At 38.2% G+C, this 21,369-nt stretch overlaps 1 protein-coding gene across 1 annotated transcript in view; it reads left to right on the forward strand.

Annotated features, from left to right (window-relative positions):
- OXCT1 (3-oxoacid CoA transferase 1) overlaps positions 1-21,369 on the forward strand; it is a 93,669-nt gene that overhangs the window by 50,334 nt on the left and 21,966 nt on the right. Inside the window, exons 8-13 of the mRNA XM_009894704.1 lie at positions 5,278-5,385; positions 8,058-8,169; positions 8,654-8,748; positions 9,394-9,442; positions 12,783-12,855; positions 13,620-13,695. Coding sequence (XP_009893006.1) covers positions 5,278-5,385; positions 8,058-8,169; positions 8,654-8,748; positions 9,394-9,442; positions 12,783-12,855; positions 13,620-13,695 — 513 coding nt within the window. The remainder of the gene's footprint in view (positions 1-5,277; positions 5,386-8,057; positions 8,170-8,653; positions 8,749-9,393; positions 9,443-12,782; positions 12,856-13,619; positions 13,696-21,369) is intronic.

Here is a 21,369-nt window from a genome sequence, read left to right on the forward strand (position 1 = left end):
GGCTGCCCAGAGAGGCGGTGGAGTCTCCCACTCTGGAGACATTCAAAACCCGCCTGGACGCTGTCCTGTGCAACCTGCTGTAGGTGACCCTGCTCTGGCGGGGGGGTTGGACTAGATGATCTCCAGAGGTCCCTTCCAACCCTGACCATGCTGTGATTCTGTGTAATAAATCTGAACTTTACAGATTTTTACTGTTCCCCTGCCCCCTCAGTATGCTTACGAAGACATTAAGTCTAAGTCTTATGTGAGCATAATGTGGTGATTATTGACCAAGATGTGCCTTAATCAGACTACTTGGTAGTTGATTGCTTTTTAAAGCTGTAAAAGTCTCCTCTTCAGGATGGCTACTGACTGACTGTCATTTCATTACTATGGGAGTTTGTGAGGAGTAGAAATTTCATGGTCTGGCTGATATTAGCATTGGAAAAGGACAGAACTGAACTCAGAAGATCCTCTGTTTCATCTCCCTTCATGCAGGCAGAAATGAGTAAATATTAACCTGCTTTGCTCTTGCCTGTGGCCCAGTAAGTTTGTGTAGTGTGTTCTTAATTTCCAGTGACCTGTTTACAGAGTATATTCCACTGTTTTACAATATCAAAGCTTTTCATTAAATTCAGTCTAAATAATTTAAGACTGACCTTTTTTTTTTTTTTCCCTGTTTGTCATTAGCCACGGTGAATGATTGATCAGTTTCTGTGATCCTGAATGAACCAGACATACAATATTTCTCATAGCCCTTATTGTGTTTTTTTTAAATTTTTTAACTTATGATTGTATAAATGTTGCAATGAATTTTCCAGTGACATCCTGACTCTTACAGTAGTGAACTGAAGAAGTGCTCCACTGAGTTTGTCTTGAGCATCTAAGAGGCTAAATCTGATTTCATTCTTCTGTTGTTTTGGGTATTGGACCAGTTGTAATGTTTTATTCTATTTATGTTCTGCTGGTTACTTTTATTATTTCAGTTTGAAGAACTGAACTAGGATAATTAAGATAGTGATAGAAATATTTAAATAAAGCCAGTTTAAAAATAAGCTATGTAAAAATGCATAGGTTTGGTTAAGTGCTCTCTCTCCCCCAGTCTCTTTCTCTCTCTCACCCACCCACAGGCACATTTGTGATTTTTTTTTTTTTTCCAATAATAAGGCATTATATTGTCATTTCTGGTTATAACTTAGTTTTAGGAAAACCGAGATTTAAAACTAAAACAGCTGAAAATATTTTATGTGTCATAAAGGACCTAACTAGGATGCAGAAATAGGTTAAAAGGTAAATGGTCAAAGGAAAAGCCTTTTTATTGTCAAGTGTTTTGTCATGAATAGTTGTGTTGTTGTAATTTCCTTGCCAATTTTTGGTCAAGAAACCAGTGTTTTTATCTTTCTTACTGGAAATCCAAAACCTTTGAGGTTTCCTTTCTCTCTCTGGAAGCCTTCAGAAATTCTCAGATAAAACTGTGGAAGAGTAGCTGAATTTCCATGAGCAAAAATAAATCAAACTACTTTAAAAATGGAAAAGTAGATGTAAATTACAGAAGGAAGTGATATTGTGAAATAAGTGACCATTGATTCTATGAGTGCTGATACCAAAAGGAGTGGCAGAAGGCTCTTGTGAATCATAGCGGAGAACAGCTTTTATGTTCTGGGTGTACTTGCAGATAAACCAGTATTCAGAAATGATTGAATTTATTCATTCTGCTCCCATTGTCAGCAATCAGACAAGATTTGCAAGAACATTTATACCCAGGAAGAAAAGCAATACTGTGAAACTCTTGAAACAATGAAAAGATTTTTGAATTGTGCATCAGAGCCTTCTCAGAAGAGGGAACTCATCCCATATGGTCTCTTGAAGTTATTCTTTAGCTTTACCTGTGTAGCAAAGATGTAAACATTTTCTATCTCCTAGCATGTCGGTGAAGTTAAGATTTAAAATGAACACATAGATCAAGGCTATCTAAATAGTACCAAAGTATTTTGATTTGCTAATTAACAAAAGTGCAGGAGGTGGTCTGCCCTGATTATTTCCCTCTTTATGCTTTGCCAGACTTTGTGTCTCTTGGGTGGGATGCCGTATGATGATTTTTGATGTTTACAGTGATTCGTCTGTACATGACAAAATAAATCCTGAGATAAGGTATGAAGAGAGAAGGAAGAACAGAAGGATATCTATCCTTCTCCTTCTGTCATCCAAATGGAGAGCAGAACAGGAAGAAAACTCACACACATCCTTTTAATTGTTAATACAAGTGCTGTCCTGCATGTCTGCAGGTGATGGAGGCTTAGGCTGTGGATGTGTTACAGAAAAGACTCATAAAGGAATATGAAACCTGAAAGGCAAGTGAATATGCCCAGCTATGGAACTATTTATTTTTGCATTATCATTCTTATCTAGAAAGATGCTTGTGTTATGTCTTACAGTGGTCACAGAAAGTTAAGTTGCTGATTCCCATAGCCATCAGATTTCCCGGTTTCACTTTTCATTGGCATAGCTTCATCTGTGGAAGCAGTGCTGGCAGTACTGATGGAGGCTGCTGGCAGCCCATCTGCAGTGTCTCAGCTGGAGTATCATCCAATTCCTCATGAGCAGAGTTGGGAGAGAGACTTGGAGCAATCAGATGACATTTCTACTTCCTCTGTGCAAATTCTTTCTTTTTGATATAAGCATGCTGATTAATTTCCCTTGCAGAACTGGATGATACATATTCTTGCAGGCATTACATGCAAATTTTTAATCCCTTTTCAAAATTCCATTTTATTGCTATATGGATATTTTAACATACTTAATTTTAACTAAATTTGATGCTTATTGCACGTAATGGTAGAACATGGAACACGTTTTGAAACCAGTAAGAATAGTGGGGGACTGCCTGTGAACACAAAAGCATTCCAGTCTGCAGGGTTCCTTAGGCTCGTTTGGAATCCCTAGGACAGAATACGTACTGTCTGTGTTACATTCATATAGGATGATATACTGAAATAATAAATAATTATGTTGATGGTTCTTGTGAGCAGCTGACTGCTGTTTCCAGAGAGACAAAATACTAACCAATTAAGGGAATGGGGTGACTAATAACAAAATCCAGCAATTTACTGTTGGATAAATCATTTATTCTGTGTATTCTATGGGGGGAGAGATACAGTGTGTCAAGCTTTCTGACAGCATAATTCTGTTGAAGTTGGTTGAATTGTGCCAGCAAAGATTTTGGTTTTATAATCTCAGCTACTGCAGCAAATAAATGTAGTTCTTTTCATGAGAAAGTTCAAATCAGTAGCAATTAGTATTCCCCAGGCCTAATTTTCCACCTCATGAGTGCAGGCAAATGTAATTAGAAAAGGTGAATTTGAGAATTCTGCTGGTAGCAGATCATCTGCTTACGTGTGTCTTCATTGAAAAGTCTTTGTCTCCTGTTTCTCCTCTCCTTTGAGCACATTCTGATAGTAAGCCACTGCACTGAGACTGCAGTGAGCTTCAGCTGTGTGCTTCAACCTGAAAGGAGATTGTAGAGAGGTGGGGGCTGACCTCTTCTCCCTGGTGACAAGTGATAGGGCGAGAGAAAATGGGTTCAAGTTATGTCAGATGAGGTTTAGATTGGATATTAGGAAAATTTTTTTCACTGAAAGAGTTATTAGACATTGGAACAGGCTGCCCAGGGAGGTGGTAGATTTGCCATCCCTGGAGGTGTTTAAAAAAAGGGTAGACATGGTACTTGGGGACATGGTTTAGAAGTGGTTTTGTCAGAGTAGGTTAATGGTTGGACTTGATGATCTTAAAGGTCCCTTCCAACCTCAGCAATCCTATGATTCTATGATTCTATGATTTTACCCTGTGTTTGACTTTGTCTCTACATTAATTTTAAAACTCATGTATAAAATAATAAACTTGAAGTGAGATGGGGCATGGATGTGATTGAACCATTTTTTCATGAGTATAGTATTCCAAATTTTTTAAATGTTGTTATATTGTCTCTCCTTATCTTATGGATAAGGACTTTCTGGATGTGTGATTTTGCTCTCTTTGAACACTGAGGTTGGTGTGTCACTGTGGCTGTTATTGCCTCTTCCTTACCACCTTTGCCTACAGATTTTGCAACGTGTCTCTTCCTGTCCGTTTAAGCCGGGGCTTTTTTAGGGATCATCTGAAACTGATCCTGTGGTCTTTAGATTGTTAATTTTTCCCCTCCCTCTGCTGCTTTTAGGGTAGATTTGTTTGTTTGTTTATTGTCACACTGCAAGGCACAGTAGGAAGGTAATTGTCTATCAGATGTACTATAGATTTTATTATTGATCACATTGTGCAGTAACAGTAGGATGTCAAATTGAATTTTAAGCTCTTTAATGTTGCTTCACTGGTGATGGCTGCTAAGTGATGTACCCCTACTGACACGTCATACCCTGGGACTTGTTTTAGGGTTCTTGGACTTTGGATATTCCTGAAAGTTTAACTAGTTCTTGGGGATAAAGCAGTTTGGAAACTATTTAATTTCTTTTTTAGTATATTGTTTCAGATCTTGTCTTTAACCTGTTGCTTTAACATTACACACTTTCTCCGCAGTCAGGTGCAAGTACAGATGTAACAGTAGTGTCTGTTTTGTGGCAGAGTGAGATATGCTGTCTGTGCCTGAGACTCCTCAGGGAAAGCACCAGACATCACTGAAGGTCTGTGCTGCAGGCGTCTGGCTGTAGCAGGGTCTCCAGCTAAACCACCCTGAAATCAGACATAGCAGGAAGGAATACCCCAATGTCTGTGGTGTTCCAAATAGGTGACATTTAAAATATACTATGTGTGGGTCAGTGCCAGTCTTCACATCTTTCTTGCAATCAATTATTACAGTGCAAATATTTTCAATTTTATTTTTGAGTACACTATGGAGAAACTTCAAGCCAGCTTCTGTGCTTGTATCCTTGAAATTCATACTTCTGCTTTGTCCTTTGACATTTTGTTATCAGCATACTGTTTCCTTCTGTTTGGATGGAAATTTTTTGTAGGTACAAACAACTCTGATGTAACTGTACATGGTATATTTCTTCAAGGTGGTCATACAAACTGGGCTGTTAAAACATGAACTACTTTGAATTTGTGTGTAGAAATATCCTTTGAAAGAAGAGCAAAGATATAAGCATTTGAAATAGACTGTTTTAAAGGATGTATCTATTTTGTCCCATTCCTTAGTTTTCTTAATTTGATCCACTATGTATTTAATATTTGAAACATCATTGCTAATAAAATCTCTCATTGAATACTTTTTTCTAAATATTTTCACTTACCCTTTTCACTCTGTAGGTGGAAGAAATTGTTGATATAGGAGCATTTGCCCCAGAAGACATTCATGTTCCCAAAATCTATGTTGATCGCCTGATACAAGGAGAGAAGTTTGAGAAGAGAATTGAAGTAAGTGGCTGGGCTTCTTGGTCACAATGTATTTTCAGTTTGGGGTGTATTTTAGAATTCACAGGGGTTTTACTCTGAACACGTAGTCTTAGCACTGAGAAAACAGTGTGAGAAAGACCTATCGAAGTTTTGCTAAGTACTGGAGCTTAGGTAAATACTTCGGTAGTTAGTAATTAGGTGGGGACCTGAGAATTAAGCCTTACCGAGCTTGTACCTCAGCCTCTCTTGTTCAGTCCCTGAATACTTTAGAGCAACTGCCTGTATTCTCGGATGGCTTTAACACAGTTGAAAATCTGGTGGAAAATGCTACTTCATTATCCTTTCTTTTCTCAGTTCACCTTCTGTAGACACAACAAGCAGAACACCTAGACTAAGAGCTAACTTGATGTTTAGATACTTTTCTACTGGAGAGCTTTTGAAACGGTCATGTAGAGCCAGTCTCAGCCCCTTTTGTGTGGTGTGTTGAGTTATGTTACATTGCAAAGTTCCTGGAACCTTGCTTTCCTTTTCTTTAATCAGGAACTTTTTTAGCCAGTGGCATTTCTGGTCTGAATAAAAGATGTCAATAGCTATTAAAAATTGCAGCAATAGCATTCCATCACTGAAAGCATCTAAGAAAATGATGATTATGTAATTTTTCTTCTTTGCTTCTGTAGCTTTGCCTCACTCATTTGTCCCTATGTTCATTTTGGTGATGTGTTAATGTGCTTAAAGTCTGTATTTCTCATGTGTCTCCATACTGTGGAGGTGGGAATTATTCAAAATGTCATCAGAAGAGCTGGTGGAGGGGGAGATACATGACACAAGGAAAAAGACATCTTGAAAAAAAAGGTGCAGCAAGGAATTGTAATAATTAAACTTTGACTACTAAAATCAAGTCACAAACACCTAGAAAGTCACACAAGGCCTTTTCTCTGAGTAAACTCTTTTATGAATGTTAAGGTTAAAAAGCTTTTTTTTTTTTCCTTCCATCTGTTCATTCTGCAAAAGCATATTGCATGGTTTTGAGTATTTGACTGGAAACAGATGTGTCAAACCTCTTTCCTTTTTCTCTATTCTTTCTTTGGGCATGTTGTGTTAGACTGCAATTAATGGCCTGTTTTCTTTTTCTGAATGGATGTAATTATCTCACGGAAAAGTTTTCAGCTTTCATGAGAGAAATCCGTTTTATAATTTTTAAACTGATGTTCTTATTGCACTTTGGCAGTGCTGACTGCCAAAGAGGCAACTCTGTCCAGGGAAGACTTTTATACAAAACCACGTGATTTTCTTTGGCCTGTCTGCATAAGTGAATACACCTACCTAGTCAACTGCCCCCTTCCCTGTATGCTTAAGAAAAAAAGGAAGTGTGTAGCGGTGGGGGGGAAAGCTACAATAAACTGCACAGCAAAGTTGTAACAAAGATTAATTTGGTTTGTGTAATTTTGTAATTCTGGAAGTGGCGCTTCTCATTAATAGAAGTATAGGAAGGAAATGGCAGATTTATTTATTCTTCTATAAACGATTACATATGAGTTAAGTGACTGTACACAGGGAAGTGTTCAGTGTAAGTGGTAAGAGGGGAGATGAAGAATAAAGAGAAGCTAGTCTGTCATAACTCTTACGGTCTTTAAATAGCAGTTCTTGCCTAATTTCACTCAGACGTTGTCCCTTTAGTGCAAGTCATACTTTCTATCCAACCTTATTTTTGCTGCAGAGAAACCCTCTGTGGTTCTTCTGACTTTTCCCATAATTTACAAGTGAAGCAATTCTAGGGAACATAGCCAAGGCATAAAAAGAGAGTTGCGGAAGTTCAAGAGGGTTGATACTGTTTCTGACTGCCTGAGAGGAAAGTGACTCCCAACATAAGGAAAAAAGACAGTGCAAAAATTCTTTTTTGGTGATGAAAAGGAACAGAGAATAATTTTGCATGATGTGTTCGTTATAGCCTGAAGTAGGAGAGGATGTGAAGACATATGGGGGTGCAGGACATGAGGTTGCCCATAGCAGTTTTATATGCATGGGAGAGATGCGCAAATAGCATAATCTATGTAAACAATAATTTACAAAATGGTTTTATAAACTTCTTGAATGTTATGGCATTTTGACTTACATGTGATTTGGAAAGCATGGACTTAAGGCCAGGAAATCTAAGGAAACAAGTTTAGGCAGATTTATGCAAGATTACACAGATCTGTGTTTGAAAACTTAGTTGCTCAGCCCTCAGTATCTTTAGATGACTGGCATTTGTCCATCTCATGCATATAAATCTAGAATAGCACTATTGAATTAAAATAATGCAGAAAGAGAACAATATTTGTATTTTAGGCTGGCATTTTACAAGTTTATTTAGGTATCTCTGGGGTAATGAATCTTAGACTTGGTAGTATTTGTACTAATGCTTGGTGCCTTCTTAACTAGTTGTCCATGTATCACATACTCTCTCAGCCTTGGCAATACAGACAAAGAAAAAAGATTTTTCTCTGAGGCTATCATTGGGGATATTTGATGACTCCATTGGCGTAGATAAGCTTGAACTGATAGAAAAAAAAGGTGGGTTTTTTGTAGAAGATGGATAAATAACATTATTCTTAGACCAAGTATGTCAGTGCAATCACAAATCAGGCTTTTGTGTCTTGAGAAGCAAGAATCTGGATTCTAATCTGTTCTTATGATTGCTACTTCTTTTGCAGCGCTTATCAGTCCGAAAGCCTGAAGACTCAAAAGCCAAACAAAAACAAGGAGACAATGTGAGGGAGAGGATCATCAGACGGGCTGCATTAGAGTTTGAAGATGGCATGTATGGTATCCTTCAGCTGTGCTGTAAGTTAAAGTGACGACTCACAAGAATAACAGCCGCAGCTGTTTTGTGTAAGACAGGTTAATTACCATGCTCATTGTCTTTCCCAAAGCCTGGGATTCTCTCATTTTATTAACACCCTTTGAAGTAGATGTTAAGGCATCAGGTACCTAGAGTTTTTATCCAGGCATATCTGCAGAGTTTGTTAGCAGTTGAATGTTGTGCAAGAATTTACTGAAAAATTTACATATGTTGGAAATGAAATTTACTTGCACTGTGGGGTTTTTATCACGTAAAGCATTTGACAGAATGCAGTTGGACAGTCCAAATGGCAAAATAATTCATCGCAAATGTGAGCCATCTAACTAAAAATGAAATTGAGTGTGAAGTGAACAGTTCTAATCTAATCATAGTACAATGATAACTTTTTTTAATTTACTAGTTTGCAGTACGTGTGTTCCTGTTTGTGCCTTAACCAATTCTCTTCAGCTAATCTGGGTATTGGAATCCCACTGTTGGCCAGTAACTTCATCAGTCCAGACATAACTGTTCATTTACAGAGTGAAAATGGAGTCCTGGGTTTGGTAAGATTATATCTTGGTCACTTACTGCAGTGTAGATACCTGGCAGTGCATGGGTTTTATTCCCCACCCATCCCCAACCTGATTATAATTTTACTAAAAAACATATTCAAATATATGCCATATTGCATGATCATAAAATTCTCATTATAGTGAAGGGAAGTTTTTAAGGAAATGCTCATTTCAGGATTATAGTGCTACGTTGCTAAGTATGTGCTTAAGTACATGTTTTGCTGGAAGGAGTCAGAACCTTCAGTAGTTTGCAAGACCAAGCCTTGTAAGCCTTAGCAAACATAGTTTTAAGTAAAGCTTAAAGTTAATATTATTTTCACTGTCATACGGCTTTATGAAGTTGCACCTGCATACCCTTTTCTGGAAAATGTCTGCCATTCAAACCAAACAAAACCCCCACTTCCTGGTGATTTAGTAATTCTAACAGCCTCTAACAGTATGTCAATCAGTCCTGATATGTTAGTTGATGGAAATTGTGGCTTGTATTGTCAGGGGTGTTGTTCTGCTAAAGATAAAAAAATATGTGTCTTTGATAATCTTTTTTTCAGTAATAAGCATTAGAATAATAAAGCAGTTATGAATTGTATCTCAAAGGTATTTTAATATAAAGCTGACATATGTTTGTGTTGTTGTCAGGGTCCTTATCCACTTGAAAATGAAGTAGATCCAGACCTGATTAATGCAGGTAAAATCTTTCAAATAAATGTAATTTATGGAAAATGATTATTCATTGCTAATCTAAAATTTTTCTTTTGATTCAATATTTGAACTAAGACTCTTGTTTTATTGACATATAAATATTAATGTATTTGTCTTCTTTTAAGTAAAGACTGGTTTTGATCAATGGAGGTGTTTAGTGTTCTAGTTAGACAGCGTATGCTTTGGTGCATTTTAGTAGCTACTGAAGGAAACCCTCCTTCAGGCCAAGCGTTAAAGGGTCAAATCTTCCTTTTCAGAAGTGGGATTGTTTTGTGAAGCCTGTATGTGAATATGGATTTTTTTTCCTGCTGCTTTTCACCTTGTGTCTTCTAGAAAATGGTTTTCAATTATTTATATTTGGGACATGTTTTAAACAGTCCTGTATATAATGGCCTGTTTAATTCCTGGCTAGTGAGTTGCCGGCAATGCAACTCATTTGCGTTTGGATGACAGCAGTAGCCGGGGCACAGGGACAGAGCTCCCATACCTGAACCTGGCACACTGGAGGGCTCTGCTGCAGGCGGCTTTTCCACATTAGGGGGAAAATGCCAGTCACCACATGATGTTTTGCCCGTTCTTTTGGGGCATTTCACCTCAGAAGCAGCCATGCCGTGTGAAAACTTACACTTTTTACGGTTTAGTGGGTCTGTCCAATTTCTGTTTTTGTCATGGAAAGTTGTGCATGCACCCATTCTCTGTTTCTATGTAAAATTACACCTATATATTGCATTCTGACAATCAGAAGCAGGCCTTGGCACCTTACAAATTCACATTGATGTTAAGGTATAGGTTGTAGACCCATAGCTGACATCTTAGAGTTGTTTTTTTTATATGGAAAACCTATGCATTTTATATTTTTTGTTTATGTATACATATACATACAGACACATATATGTATGGGTATGTACATATTTGTCTATACAGACAGTACCTTTCTCAGCTTTAGCAAGTACAATTAAACTGAAAAGTCCAAGGAGATTAAGCACTGACATCAAACAAGCTTTTAATTTAGTATCAGGTACAGTCTAGCAGTTTTTCATTGACTTGAAACATTGCTACCTGGCTTGACTAATTGATACCATTATCATACTGCTACGTTATTGCCCCTGTTTCAGAATTATGTTTTAAATGAGGAGTTATTTAAGACCATCTTCTGATTTGAAATAAGAAATTATTAAGGAATTGAGTCCACCATTTCACCAGTAGCTAGGTAACTGTTGTGATATGCTGTATCAAGGAAAATGTCAGAGGCACATGAGAGCTGTGATACGGCTTGAACTGAAATCAATGTGCTTTTTAAAAAAAAAATATTGAAAGTGTCATTGGAAGGAAAATATTATTTAGAATAAAAAATATTTACTATAAAAGATGAAATTACATGCATGCATATTAGATTTTAAGTTCTAATATGCATGCATTAGAAATGAACATGTTAAGAGAGTGACGATGGAGAGAATATCCAAGAACTTGATAAATACTCTGAAAAATCACTGTGGTTTTATGTGGATGTCAAGATGGTCTTGAATTGTTGTTTACAGTTGATAAACATTTTTGAAGATATAATCTTGCAAGGATGAAGCTAACATAAGAGGTTAGAATGCAACATGGAAATCAGATTATTCTAGTATTGGTACTTAAGTGTTAAGCACTTTCACATCTTCCTCTGAAGCAACAGTAAACAGGACACAGGATAGGTGAACCTCAGCTCTACCACCAAAATTATTATTGCTGTCATTGTTGAAGTACACAGAAGCTGCTAAATCCCTCTGACACTTAGTTGGATTAAAACCATTCTAGATGCTTTCCAGCCAAATTTAAAGAAATGTGAAGAAAATAGAATCCAAACTGCAAAGGAATAGGATTTAATTCTGTTCGTATTTATAGACTGGAACAGTCTCCAGTCAGCCTCCAAAATCTACGTTTTCAAAATGCAGTCTCACTTTGGGCTTTTGCCAATTTTTGGTCTGCAAATGTAATTCTGTTTCTCTGAAATATGTGGGGATTTTTTTGTCCCATTTCCTGAATGTCTCACATGAAGTTTATTTTCACTGTAATTGAAAGGTAGACTACTGTCTTAGAGCAGAAATATTTACAAGTGCTGACTTCCTGAGAGCATTTTCAAGTGGGTAATACAGTGCTCTTGCTACAATTATTCTGTGGTCCTCAGCCTGTGCCTCTTTCTTCTCAGCATTGCATTAGCTTTTCGCTTTATCCCAGGGTTCTCACTCCATGTTGCTGCTTGTAGGCTGTGTTGTCTTTTCCGCTTGGGTCTAGATGTTTGCATGGTAAATTCTTGTGATCAGACTGCAAGACCGCTTGTATGACCTTAATTCTGTAGTATTTTGTGTCAAAATTTAATTTCCATACAATGTCTTGGCATATAATACACATCAAGTGGACTCAATAAATTAAAACAGGTAACTTTGATCTCTGTTTTAACTTTCCTACAGTGTTTGCTTTCCTTTTCCCATCCTCTTAGTTAATTAATTGTCTCTTTTCCCCTGTTTTCTGGAAACTGTATAATGATGTCTCATTCTTCTTCCCCTTTGTTGTTACACTGACTTTTTCTTCACAGTGTCATCTGGTGCTAAAGTCTTTAATTTGTTGTTTGTTTTTTTTTCTTTCTGCTTTCCCATGCTTGGTTTATAATTACACCTTCGGCTGTGTTTCTTACGCCTTTCCAGAGGCACTCTGTACACGTGGTTGTTGCTTAGACTCATTCAAAGTGGTGGCAGGAGAGGAAAGAGAGGGCTGGACAGACTCAAGATAAGACACTTCCATGCATGCTCCATTGCTTGACCCAAGCACTGGGCATAGAACAGTACAGCACACAGAAGCGCATTTTCTTGTGCACTTTAACAATGCAAGAGTAGACTAGATCTGTGATTTATTTTTCTGTATTCTACATCATTATCACTCCAGACTGTTCAATCTTGTCTACTTGCTCTTCTTGCAACGTCCCTGTCTCCTTAAGGTGCTCTTTCTCTGTTTCGCAAGAGAGTTATCTCTCACTTTCTCTGTGGATAGAGCAGAAAGTTGAAGTCCACAGAGGTTTCTTAGCCTCTGGTGTCAGTGATGTCTTGCCTGGAACTGCTGGTGATCAAAGAGTGGGCAATCCTGTCATTAAAAACGGTAAAAAACTGTTTCACAACTCATTCTGATTTTTTAATGTTTATATGTGACATAGTAAGCGTTATCAGGTCCATAGCTGTACAGAATCCAAAGGAATTCAATTAAAAAAAAAAACTTATTTCTTGGTTAATAGCTGTGACTTTGTTTGCCAGAGAGACAAAATACATGCATACTGTAGCTTATTTCTTTTACAGGTAAGGAGACAGTCACTGTTCTTCCAGGTTCTTCCTATTTCTCTAGCGATGAATCATTTGCAATGATAAGAGGGTACGTAACAACACAAACACTGATCTTTTGAAACATGAAAAGAATAAACTGAGTCAGTGACTGAACTCATTAGTAATTCTTTGAAATAGGGTTAGCATTTAACAACCTGTAAAATGATCGTGGACTTAATCAGGGATGGTTAACAGAGGATTAGGTCTAGCATTGGAAATAGAAAAACACTGTAACTAGTAGATACTGTAGTGATGTTCGTGTCTACCACCACCTGGCCATATATAAACACATTTATGTTTTAACAACTAGTTTTTGGTCATTTCCAAGTATCTAATCTGTACTTGCACTCTGTATACTCTCTTTGCTCAGCTTGCAACTGTGATCCTCATTCCACCTCCCTGATGGAAATTCACCATCTCCACCTGTTTTTTGTTTGTTTTTCGGGAAGGAGGTTGGATGCAAACAAACACTAAATCCTAATGGCTCCGAAAAGATAATGAGCACATGTAAATATGTGAAGGAGTGCACTTAGAAGTATGAGTTCAGAGCTGATTGACTGTGCATGCAATTAACCAAAACCAGACAAAAGTAATAACATTTTTGAGGCTCAGTAGGCAGACAGAAAAATTTGCATTAGCAATACATCTAAAGGGGAAAAATAACGCCAGCTACACGTGTGACAAAATGGTTGCTACCTCTGTGGTATTCCACTGTCTTTATATTGATGTAATGAGAATGTGAACAAAAGCTTGTTAAGATCTGTGGGCTGTTACTTGAACATGATATGCTAATTACACACTTTCTGTTGCCAGAGGCCATGTCGATTTGACAATGCTTGGAGCTATGCAGGTGTCTAAGTACGGTGACCTGGCCAACTGGATGATTCCTGTAAGTAGGTGTTTGTACTACTGTCAGTGCACTGTATTTAGGATAATATAAATGTAGCTGAGGGTCAGGCAAAGGAAAAAAGGTCTGAAGCAGAATGGTGGTTGTGAAGCTCAGAGCATTAAAATAGAGGATATGTGCAGCTTTAAGGTTAACACATTTTCTTGTGTACTGCTGGCACCAAGCAATCAGTTATCAGTAGTCAGCCCTCTAAAATTATGCTTGTGCTAAGCATTGTGAGAAGCTAAACATGATTTATGTAAGCCTTTTTCCTTCCTCTTGGGTCTATGCCTTTCAGATAGCACCTTTTTTTCCTGAGGACTGATGCTTTTTCTTGAGAGTGACAACTTTTCTACCTGGAGCAAGAACTTGAAGGAAGGTGTAAAATAGCATGTAGCTCATTACAAAATTATAAAAAAGGTCTGCATTATTTTTCTCAGTGTTGCTGTCAAAGGATCACAGGATTGCAATTTTGAATACATCTAGAAGGAAACAATAATATTCTATTTACCCGAATAGTCCTACAGGTTTCAACCATAACAATAAAAGTTAATCCTGGTGTTATTTAAGCAGCTGATGACATTAAGCCATTCTTTGAACACATTTTATGTTTTAACATTAAGCAACATACGTATCTTTCTCATGGTTTACAAGTTTGATATTTTCAACAGCTTTCAATGTGGTACTTTCTGATGTGGTTTGTATCAGAGATGTCTAAAAACAAATTTTCTTTTTAGCTTGGTTTAAGGTAATAAGGCATATTTCTATCTCTCTGGGCAGTGCTAAAGGTCTCAGAAATGTCTTCAAAAACTGAAAGCTGGGTGGAGGAGGTAAAAAACCCAAGTGAATGTCCTGCCGCGTAGAGAAGCATTAGTTGAGCCTAGCAGTCTGTGTGACTTCTCCAGCAGGCCTGTGAGCGCACCAGTCATGGAGCAGTGGCTGGAGCATAATCTGCTTTTAGCGAGAGGGGACAAAGTCAGGGTCTGTAGAGGCAGATGTGGGAGGAAGGTTATCTGAAGGACAATTGCAGGTACCTGTGTGAGTGGTTGTAGGGAATGTGAAGGCGTATGGCTAGGTTGGAATGTGGCACATAGGAGAGAAATCCATAAGAAAAGTCTTCCTTAGATGTTCTCACAGCACAACTGAGAACAGGAGGACTAGTGCTGGCTAGATCTTTTCAATCCCCACTGATACAAGTGCTAACTTTTTCAAGACTCTCTTCTACTTGCAGTGTCATCCAGTTAATATTGTGAAAAATGGTGTCTGAAAATAAATGCTGCTGTTAGTGCATCACTCCGGGATCCAGTGTGTGCTCTTCTGTTGCTGTTTTATGTCTTTTCATGGTAGAACTCTATGTTTTAAACATACTCTGATGGTCAGATATACTGTAGGAGTCCAAGTATGATGTGCATTAAGGTAATACCAGTTAGCTTTGCATTATCCAATTCCAATGTATTTTTTTGTCTTGAATTACAAGAACTTGCCACTAGACTCCAAAATAATGAAATCAGCCTCTATGGAGGAACCCACACACACTTTGAAACTTAAGAGATAAATGAAATTACATTTTTTACCCTAGGTTTGATGTTTGAGCCATGGAAAAAGTATGATAGTGTAAGTTTTCAAGGAGTTGAAACCTCAGGTAACTAAAATTGGAGTTCATCTGATTTATCCATGGCTCTGTATCTCAAAGGTCTAAGTCACCCAAATGCTATTTGTATATTTTAAATAGCCAACTTTAAAAAACGTACATTTAGTAAACTGTATTTTTTTTTTTCAGATGATTGACATAAATAAATGTAAGTGATCTACACTGTCAGTCCAGTACTGCAAGTATATGTCACTGAGAAGCTGAGTGGGATTTTTTTCCTTCATGTCATTCTGTTAACTACTCTTTTCTTTTACTGGATGAAGTAGCTCTCTTTTTGTGAAAGCACTTCCTTCACTAACTTGTGGTGGCTGTGATGTCTCATACAAGTAGAAATTACTTGCTTATATAGTGGCTATTAAAAATGATTCTAAATTATTATATTCTCTGTAAAAATGTTGAAGATGGATTAGAAAAAATATTTAAAAGTAAGTTGTTATAGTATAAGCTAATTTTTTTTTAATAGTGCTTAGAGATTTTCTTATAGGCACAGTTCAAGATTATTTTAATCTATACATCTTTTTATTTCAATTATCAGTTCAATTCCCAGCTTTGTTTAGCTGCGTTGCCTTAAACTGACATTTGCTTTATACTTTTGCAAGATGAAAGTCACTGTTTAAACGTATCCCTACACTACCCTTTATATACAAGATTACTTAACTCCTGAGATTTTCTTCTTTGACAATCTTTTTTGACTGAAAAAGCAGTGTTAAATTTTCCTGCACCTGGTAAAGCCTTCTATTTACTCAAGCAGTTTCTGAAAGGCCTATTAGAAAGCTGAAGAGGGTGGATTGAATTTTAGGTAGGAAGAATTGTTTTGTTTGTGTTTTCATTGCTTTTGTAAACTGAAGCAGCAAGAGAATTATTCTTCAAAATACCCAAGTGAACAAGTAATAAGTAGTTTTCTACTCTAAAGTATTCCTAGTAAACCAGCAAAAATGTACCTCTAGTGATAGTTCATGAAGCTGAAATGTTCAAGAAAAGGCACTCCTGAATCATCAGTGGATAGATTTTAATGCCAAAAAATCCCAGTAATTTCAACTGACCATATTGGTATCTCAAGATATAAAATTTCATGCAGTGGCATCTGTGCTGAATCTAAAAAGCTGTGCACTAGACTGTTCTTGAAAAGCAATGTCATGAACTGGAGCAATTTGCCACTTGTTTTCTTGCTTGGTTTCATTTTACTGGGGGTGGATTTTTTGTTTTCTTTTTTTAAAAGAAGCCCATTGTGCTATATTGCCAGTTTTATTTTTATTTTGCCCTCCACTGCCATTGGCTTTTCCTAGGACTTTCCTGCTGTGTTCCAGAGCTTTTTAGCAAGCAGTGTTTGGGCTTGTTACTCATTGTAGTATTTGTAAATAAACTTGCAGGACTTGTTCTTTTTACTTGCAATTAAAGTCAACATGTATTGCCATTTTCTCATGCCAGCTTTTTTTGTTTTTCATAATTCTGTCTTTTCTGTGTTTGAAAATTATTCATGCTTAGCAAGCATTTTCTAAACTGGATAAACTACATGTATTTATATTTCATACAACAAAGTATGTTTTGATGTTGTTTAAGTATTGAATCAAAAATTAAATTTTTCCTCGGGGTACATGTACAGTTCTCTTTAGAGAAAGAGGTGAAAATTCAACTTGTGTTTGTGTTTAGGTAAACTTCAAAATCAAGGTGTTTTCCACAGTCTGCTTAGTTGATTCTCCAGAGCTTGTTTGATTCCTGTTAGCATCAGTTTCCAAAGATATGTCACAACTGGAGACTGTCAGAACTATTTTTGTGGTATTTTCAACTTGCTAGTAACATCTGTGTTGCAGCAAATCATTTTACTGTCTGAACTGCTTCCAAGAGCTCTACTTTATCTTTTATCCTGGACTTTGACTGAACAAAAGCACAGCATTCACAGACACTGCAGGCACAAATAATACGATACCACACTGTGCTTTCAGAGACTGAGTAATACTGACTTTTCCAGTAGCTTTGTGTACTTTTTACTATCTGAATACTTTTTGCCATATAGAAGTTAAACTCATTTTTCTGATCATGATGTTGAAATTCTTCCACTAACAGTTTTTGTGACTTGTATTTCAAGATCTGAACTATCAAAAGATGAAGCCAGCATTTTACATTAATAGAACAGATTCATTTACAAACATATTTCTTGAAACACTAAAGCTTAGTTTGTATTATAAGTTTTTCTCAAAACTGCAGACTTACGTATTCCTTCCTTCAGTGCTTTGTGTTCTCTAGAAGATGCTGATTTTAGTTTTGTGTCATATCAAGGGCATTATTTTCCATATCTGGAATTGCTTATTTTGCTTCTGAAGATGCCTCTCCATTCTGTTTAGCCCCAAATTTATGAATAATAGGTACATTTTCGAAACAGGAAAATATAAATTACAATTTTGGGTAGCTTTTATTTGTCTTTTTGTTACTTTTAAGGCGTACCTTTCTACTAGCATACACCACATGGGTCCCTGTGACTTTTTGCTGTCCTCACTGGCCAGTCTTACTAACCTTTGGCTGTCTGCAAATTTATTTTGCAGTGAGTTTGTATTTACTTATGAGTAAATATGCCTGATGACACTCCTTAAATCCAGCCATGAGCCTTTCCAATCAGCAGTTATTTCCCTTTGGTTACTTCATTTTGAGATCTGTTGGTCAGATGATTCTTAATCTGCTTTACTGATGTGTTATTACTCTTCTACAGTACAGATTTTTAAAATGGGATTAACCAGCATGTAGGCATTCAGAACCTCCTGCTTTTCCTGTAAATAAGATGATATGTTATTATCATTCATGTTAGGTTAAATTATGAGCAAGAAGCACCTTTTTTTAGTCACAAGATTTGTGTGGGCTGATAGATCGACTTTGCTGGAAGCTCATAGTGTAAGGAAACTTTAAGCTGTATTTTATTGTAACATTTTTCACTTAGCTTTGCATTTAGGTTTGGTTTAAGTATTTCTTATACACTGTAGCTTTTGGGTTCTTGATATGGTGGTATTCGCCATGATTTCAGAAGCAAGTAGTAACTCTACATTTCATGTTTTGAGTAAGTACCATCATGAAGCTATCCTTTATGTCCCATAAAAGCTTGAGAACACTTGAGGCGTAGTGTGTGCATGTGTGTATTTACTTGCACTTATTATTAGGAACTGAGCTGAGGAAGGCTCATTGCAATAATTACAACCCTTTCTTTGCTCTTATCTTCTTATTTCTAATGGAGAGGAAAATCCCGTGAGTAAAGGAAGAAGAGGGTGAGAATATTTGAAGCACGTGCCATAATGCTGTTTGCTTAGGCAGAAGTTACTTCCTAAACACTGTCATTTAGTGATAGTTTTACTCCATTAAGCACTACTACTTAATGGCTTTTTGTCTTCCTCCCTTTGGTATTTCTCCAACTAGCAAGACAGTTTCTGGTGAGGGAAGGGAGAGGGAGGTGGCAAATTTCTGAGGAGCAGCTGGGAGAAGGTGACCAAGAGAGGTGGTAGAGAACCACTGAGGGGACAGCCATGGAGCAGGCCAGAGCAAATGGAAGCCCATGGCTTCTGGAAGCTACTGAATGGAGCCACATTCCCCTTCACGAGTGAAGGACACAGTATCTTACTTACCGGCATCTCTCAAGCTACTGTCAGAAATTACTACTGGCAGGGCAGCTTCACTGCATCTACGGAGCAGCAGCACGAGAATGCACTGTCTTGGCTCCTGTGGCATTTTAAGTTGTCTCTCTTGGGATTTTAAAAGTTGTGGGATTGACTGCACATCTCCCTGCCTGTACTTACTTTGTTTGCAGTTCCTTTCTACAGGTGACTTTTTGAGACTCTCAGAATAGAAGCATTTTATGAAACACTTCCTGATGCTCTTCTGGTGGCTACAGCTTACTATGAAGTGCTGCTTTATTTTCTACAGCCTCCCTAATGGAAGGTACATGACTCTGGTTGCCATTGTGACATGAACCAGAGGCTGGGCGTTGGTCAAAACAAAACACCAGAACTTCTGAAATGTTCCCCTGTGACACCAGGGCCTCTATCATCTTAATATGCATTTTTTAACATCCCTTAGCCATTAAACAACACTAATAATATAACTATTGATATGGCTGACATACTGTAGCAGCAGAAAAAACATTGAACCAATGGTGTAGGAGCCCTGCAGCTGGATGTTGATGAATCTGAAAGAGCAAAATGGATGAAATGTGTGACATCACACTCCAGTAGGCAGAAACTTATTACACATGAGAAGTAGAACTATGAAGCGTATCATTAATGAGAGGGTAACATACTAAGGACAACTACAAGGGGATCTTGAGGTTATGCAGAGAGCAAATTAGAAGGGCAAAGCCCAACTAGAACTTAATCTGGCTACTGCTGTAAAAGGCAATAAAAAATGTTTCTATAAATACATTAGCTACTTTGGACTTCAGGAGGACAGACTTTGGCCTGTTTAGGGCCAAAGGTACTGAATGACTTCTTTGCCTCAGTATACCTAATGTTGTCTTTGCCTCAGCCTTTAATAGTAAGACCAGTTGTTCTTGGTGTACCCAACCCTTGAGCTGGAAGACAGAATCAGGGAGCAGAACGAAGCCCCCGTGATCCAAAGGGAAATGGTTAGCAACTTGCTACACCACTTAGAAACACACAAGTCTATGAGGCTGGGTGGGATCCACCCAACCGTAGGTACTGAGGAAGCCTGGTGGAAGTACTTACCAAGCCACTTTCCATCATTTATCAACAGTCCTGACTCACCAGGGACGTCACAGTTGACTGGAGGTTAGAAATGTGATGCCCATCTACACGAAGGGCTGGAAGGAGGATCTGGGGAACTACAAGCCTGTCAGTCTGACCTTGGTGCCAAGGAAGGTTATGAAGCAGATCAAGTTGACTACCATCACGTGGCACATACAAGACAACCAGGTGATCAGGCCCAGTCATCGTGGGTTTATGAAAGTCAGGCCCTGCTTCACAAACCTGATCACTTTCTATGACAAGATGACGCACTTAGTGGATGAGGGAATGGCTGTGGATCTTATGAAAGGTATGTCCTGCTTGATTAACCTGATCACCTTATATGACAAGTTGACCTGCTTAGTGAAACAGCTGTGGATGTTGTCTACCTGGACTTTAGGAAAGACTGACACCATTTACCACAGCATTCTCCTGGAAAACTGGCTGCTCATGGCTTGGACGGGTGTACTCTTTGCTGGGTAAAAAACTGGCTGGATGGCTGGCCCCAAAGAGTGGTGGTGAATGGAGTTAAATCCTTCTTCTGGTCACAAGTGGTGTTCCCCAGGGCTCAGTATTGGGGCCGGTTCTGTTTAACATCTTTATCAGTGATCTGGACGGGAGTGCACCCTCAGTAAGTTTGCAGACGACACCAAATTGGGCGGGAATGTTGATCTGCTTGATGGTAGGAGGACTCTACAGAGGGATCTGGACAGGCTGGATCAATGGGCTGAGGCCAATGGTATGAGGTTCAACAAGGCCAAGTGCCAGGTCCTGCACCTGGGTCACAACAACCCCATGCAGCCCTACAGGCTTGGGGAAGAGTGGCTGGAAAGCTGCCCGGCAGAAAACAGCCTGTATCAGAAATAGTGTGGCCAGCAGGCCTGGGGAAGTGATTGTCCCCCTGTACTTGGCACTGGTATGGCCCCACCTTGAATACTGTGTTCAGTATTGAGCCCATCACTACAAGAAAGACATTGAGATGCTGGAGTGTGTCCACAGAAGGGCAACAAAGCTGGTGGAGGGTCCAGAGCACAAGTCTTATGAGGAGCAGCTGAGGGAACTGGGGTTGTTTATCCTGGAGAAGAGGAAGCTGAGGGGAGACCTTATTGCTCTCTACAGCTACCTGAAAGGAGGTTGTAGCAAGGTGGGCATTCATCTCTTCTCCCAAGTAACAAGCGATAGAACAAGAGAAAACAGCCTCAGGTTGTGCCAGGGGAGGTTTAGATTGGATATTAGGAAAAATTTCTTCATGGAAAGGGTTGTCAAGCATTGGACCAGGCTGCCCAGGGAAGTGGTTGAGTCACCATC

This window comes from Charadrius vociferus, unplaced genomic scaffold (assembly GCF_000708025.1).
Source record: "Charadrius vociferus isolate BGI_N301 unplaced genomic scaffold, ASM70802v2 scaffold450, whole genome shotgun sequence".
NCBI lineage: Eukaryota > Metazoa > Chordata > Aves > Charadriiformes > Charadriidae > Charadrius > Charadrius vociferus.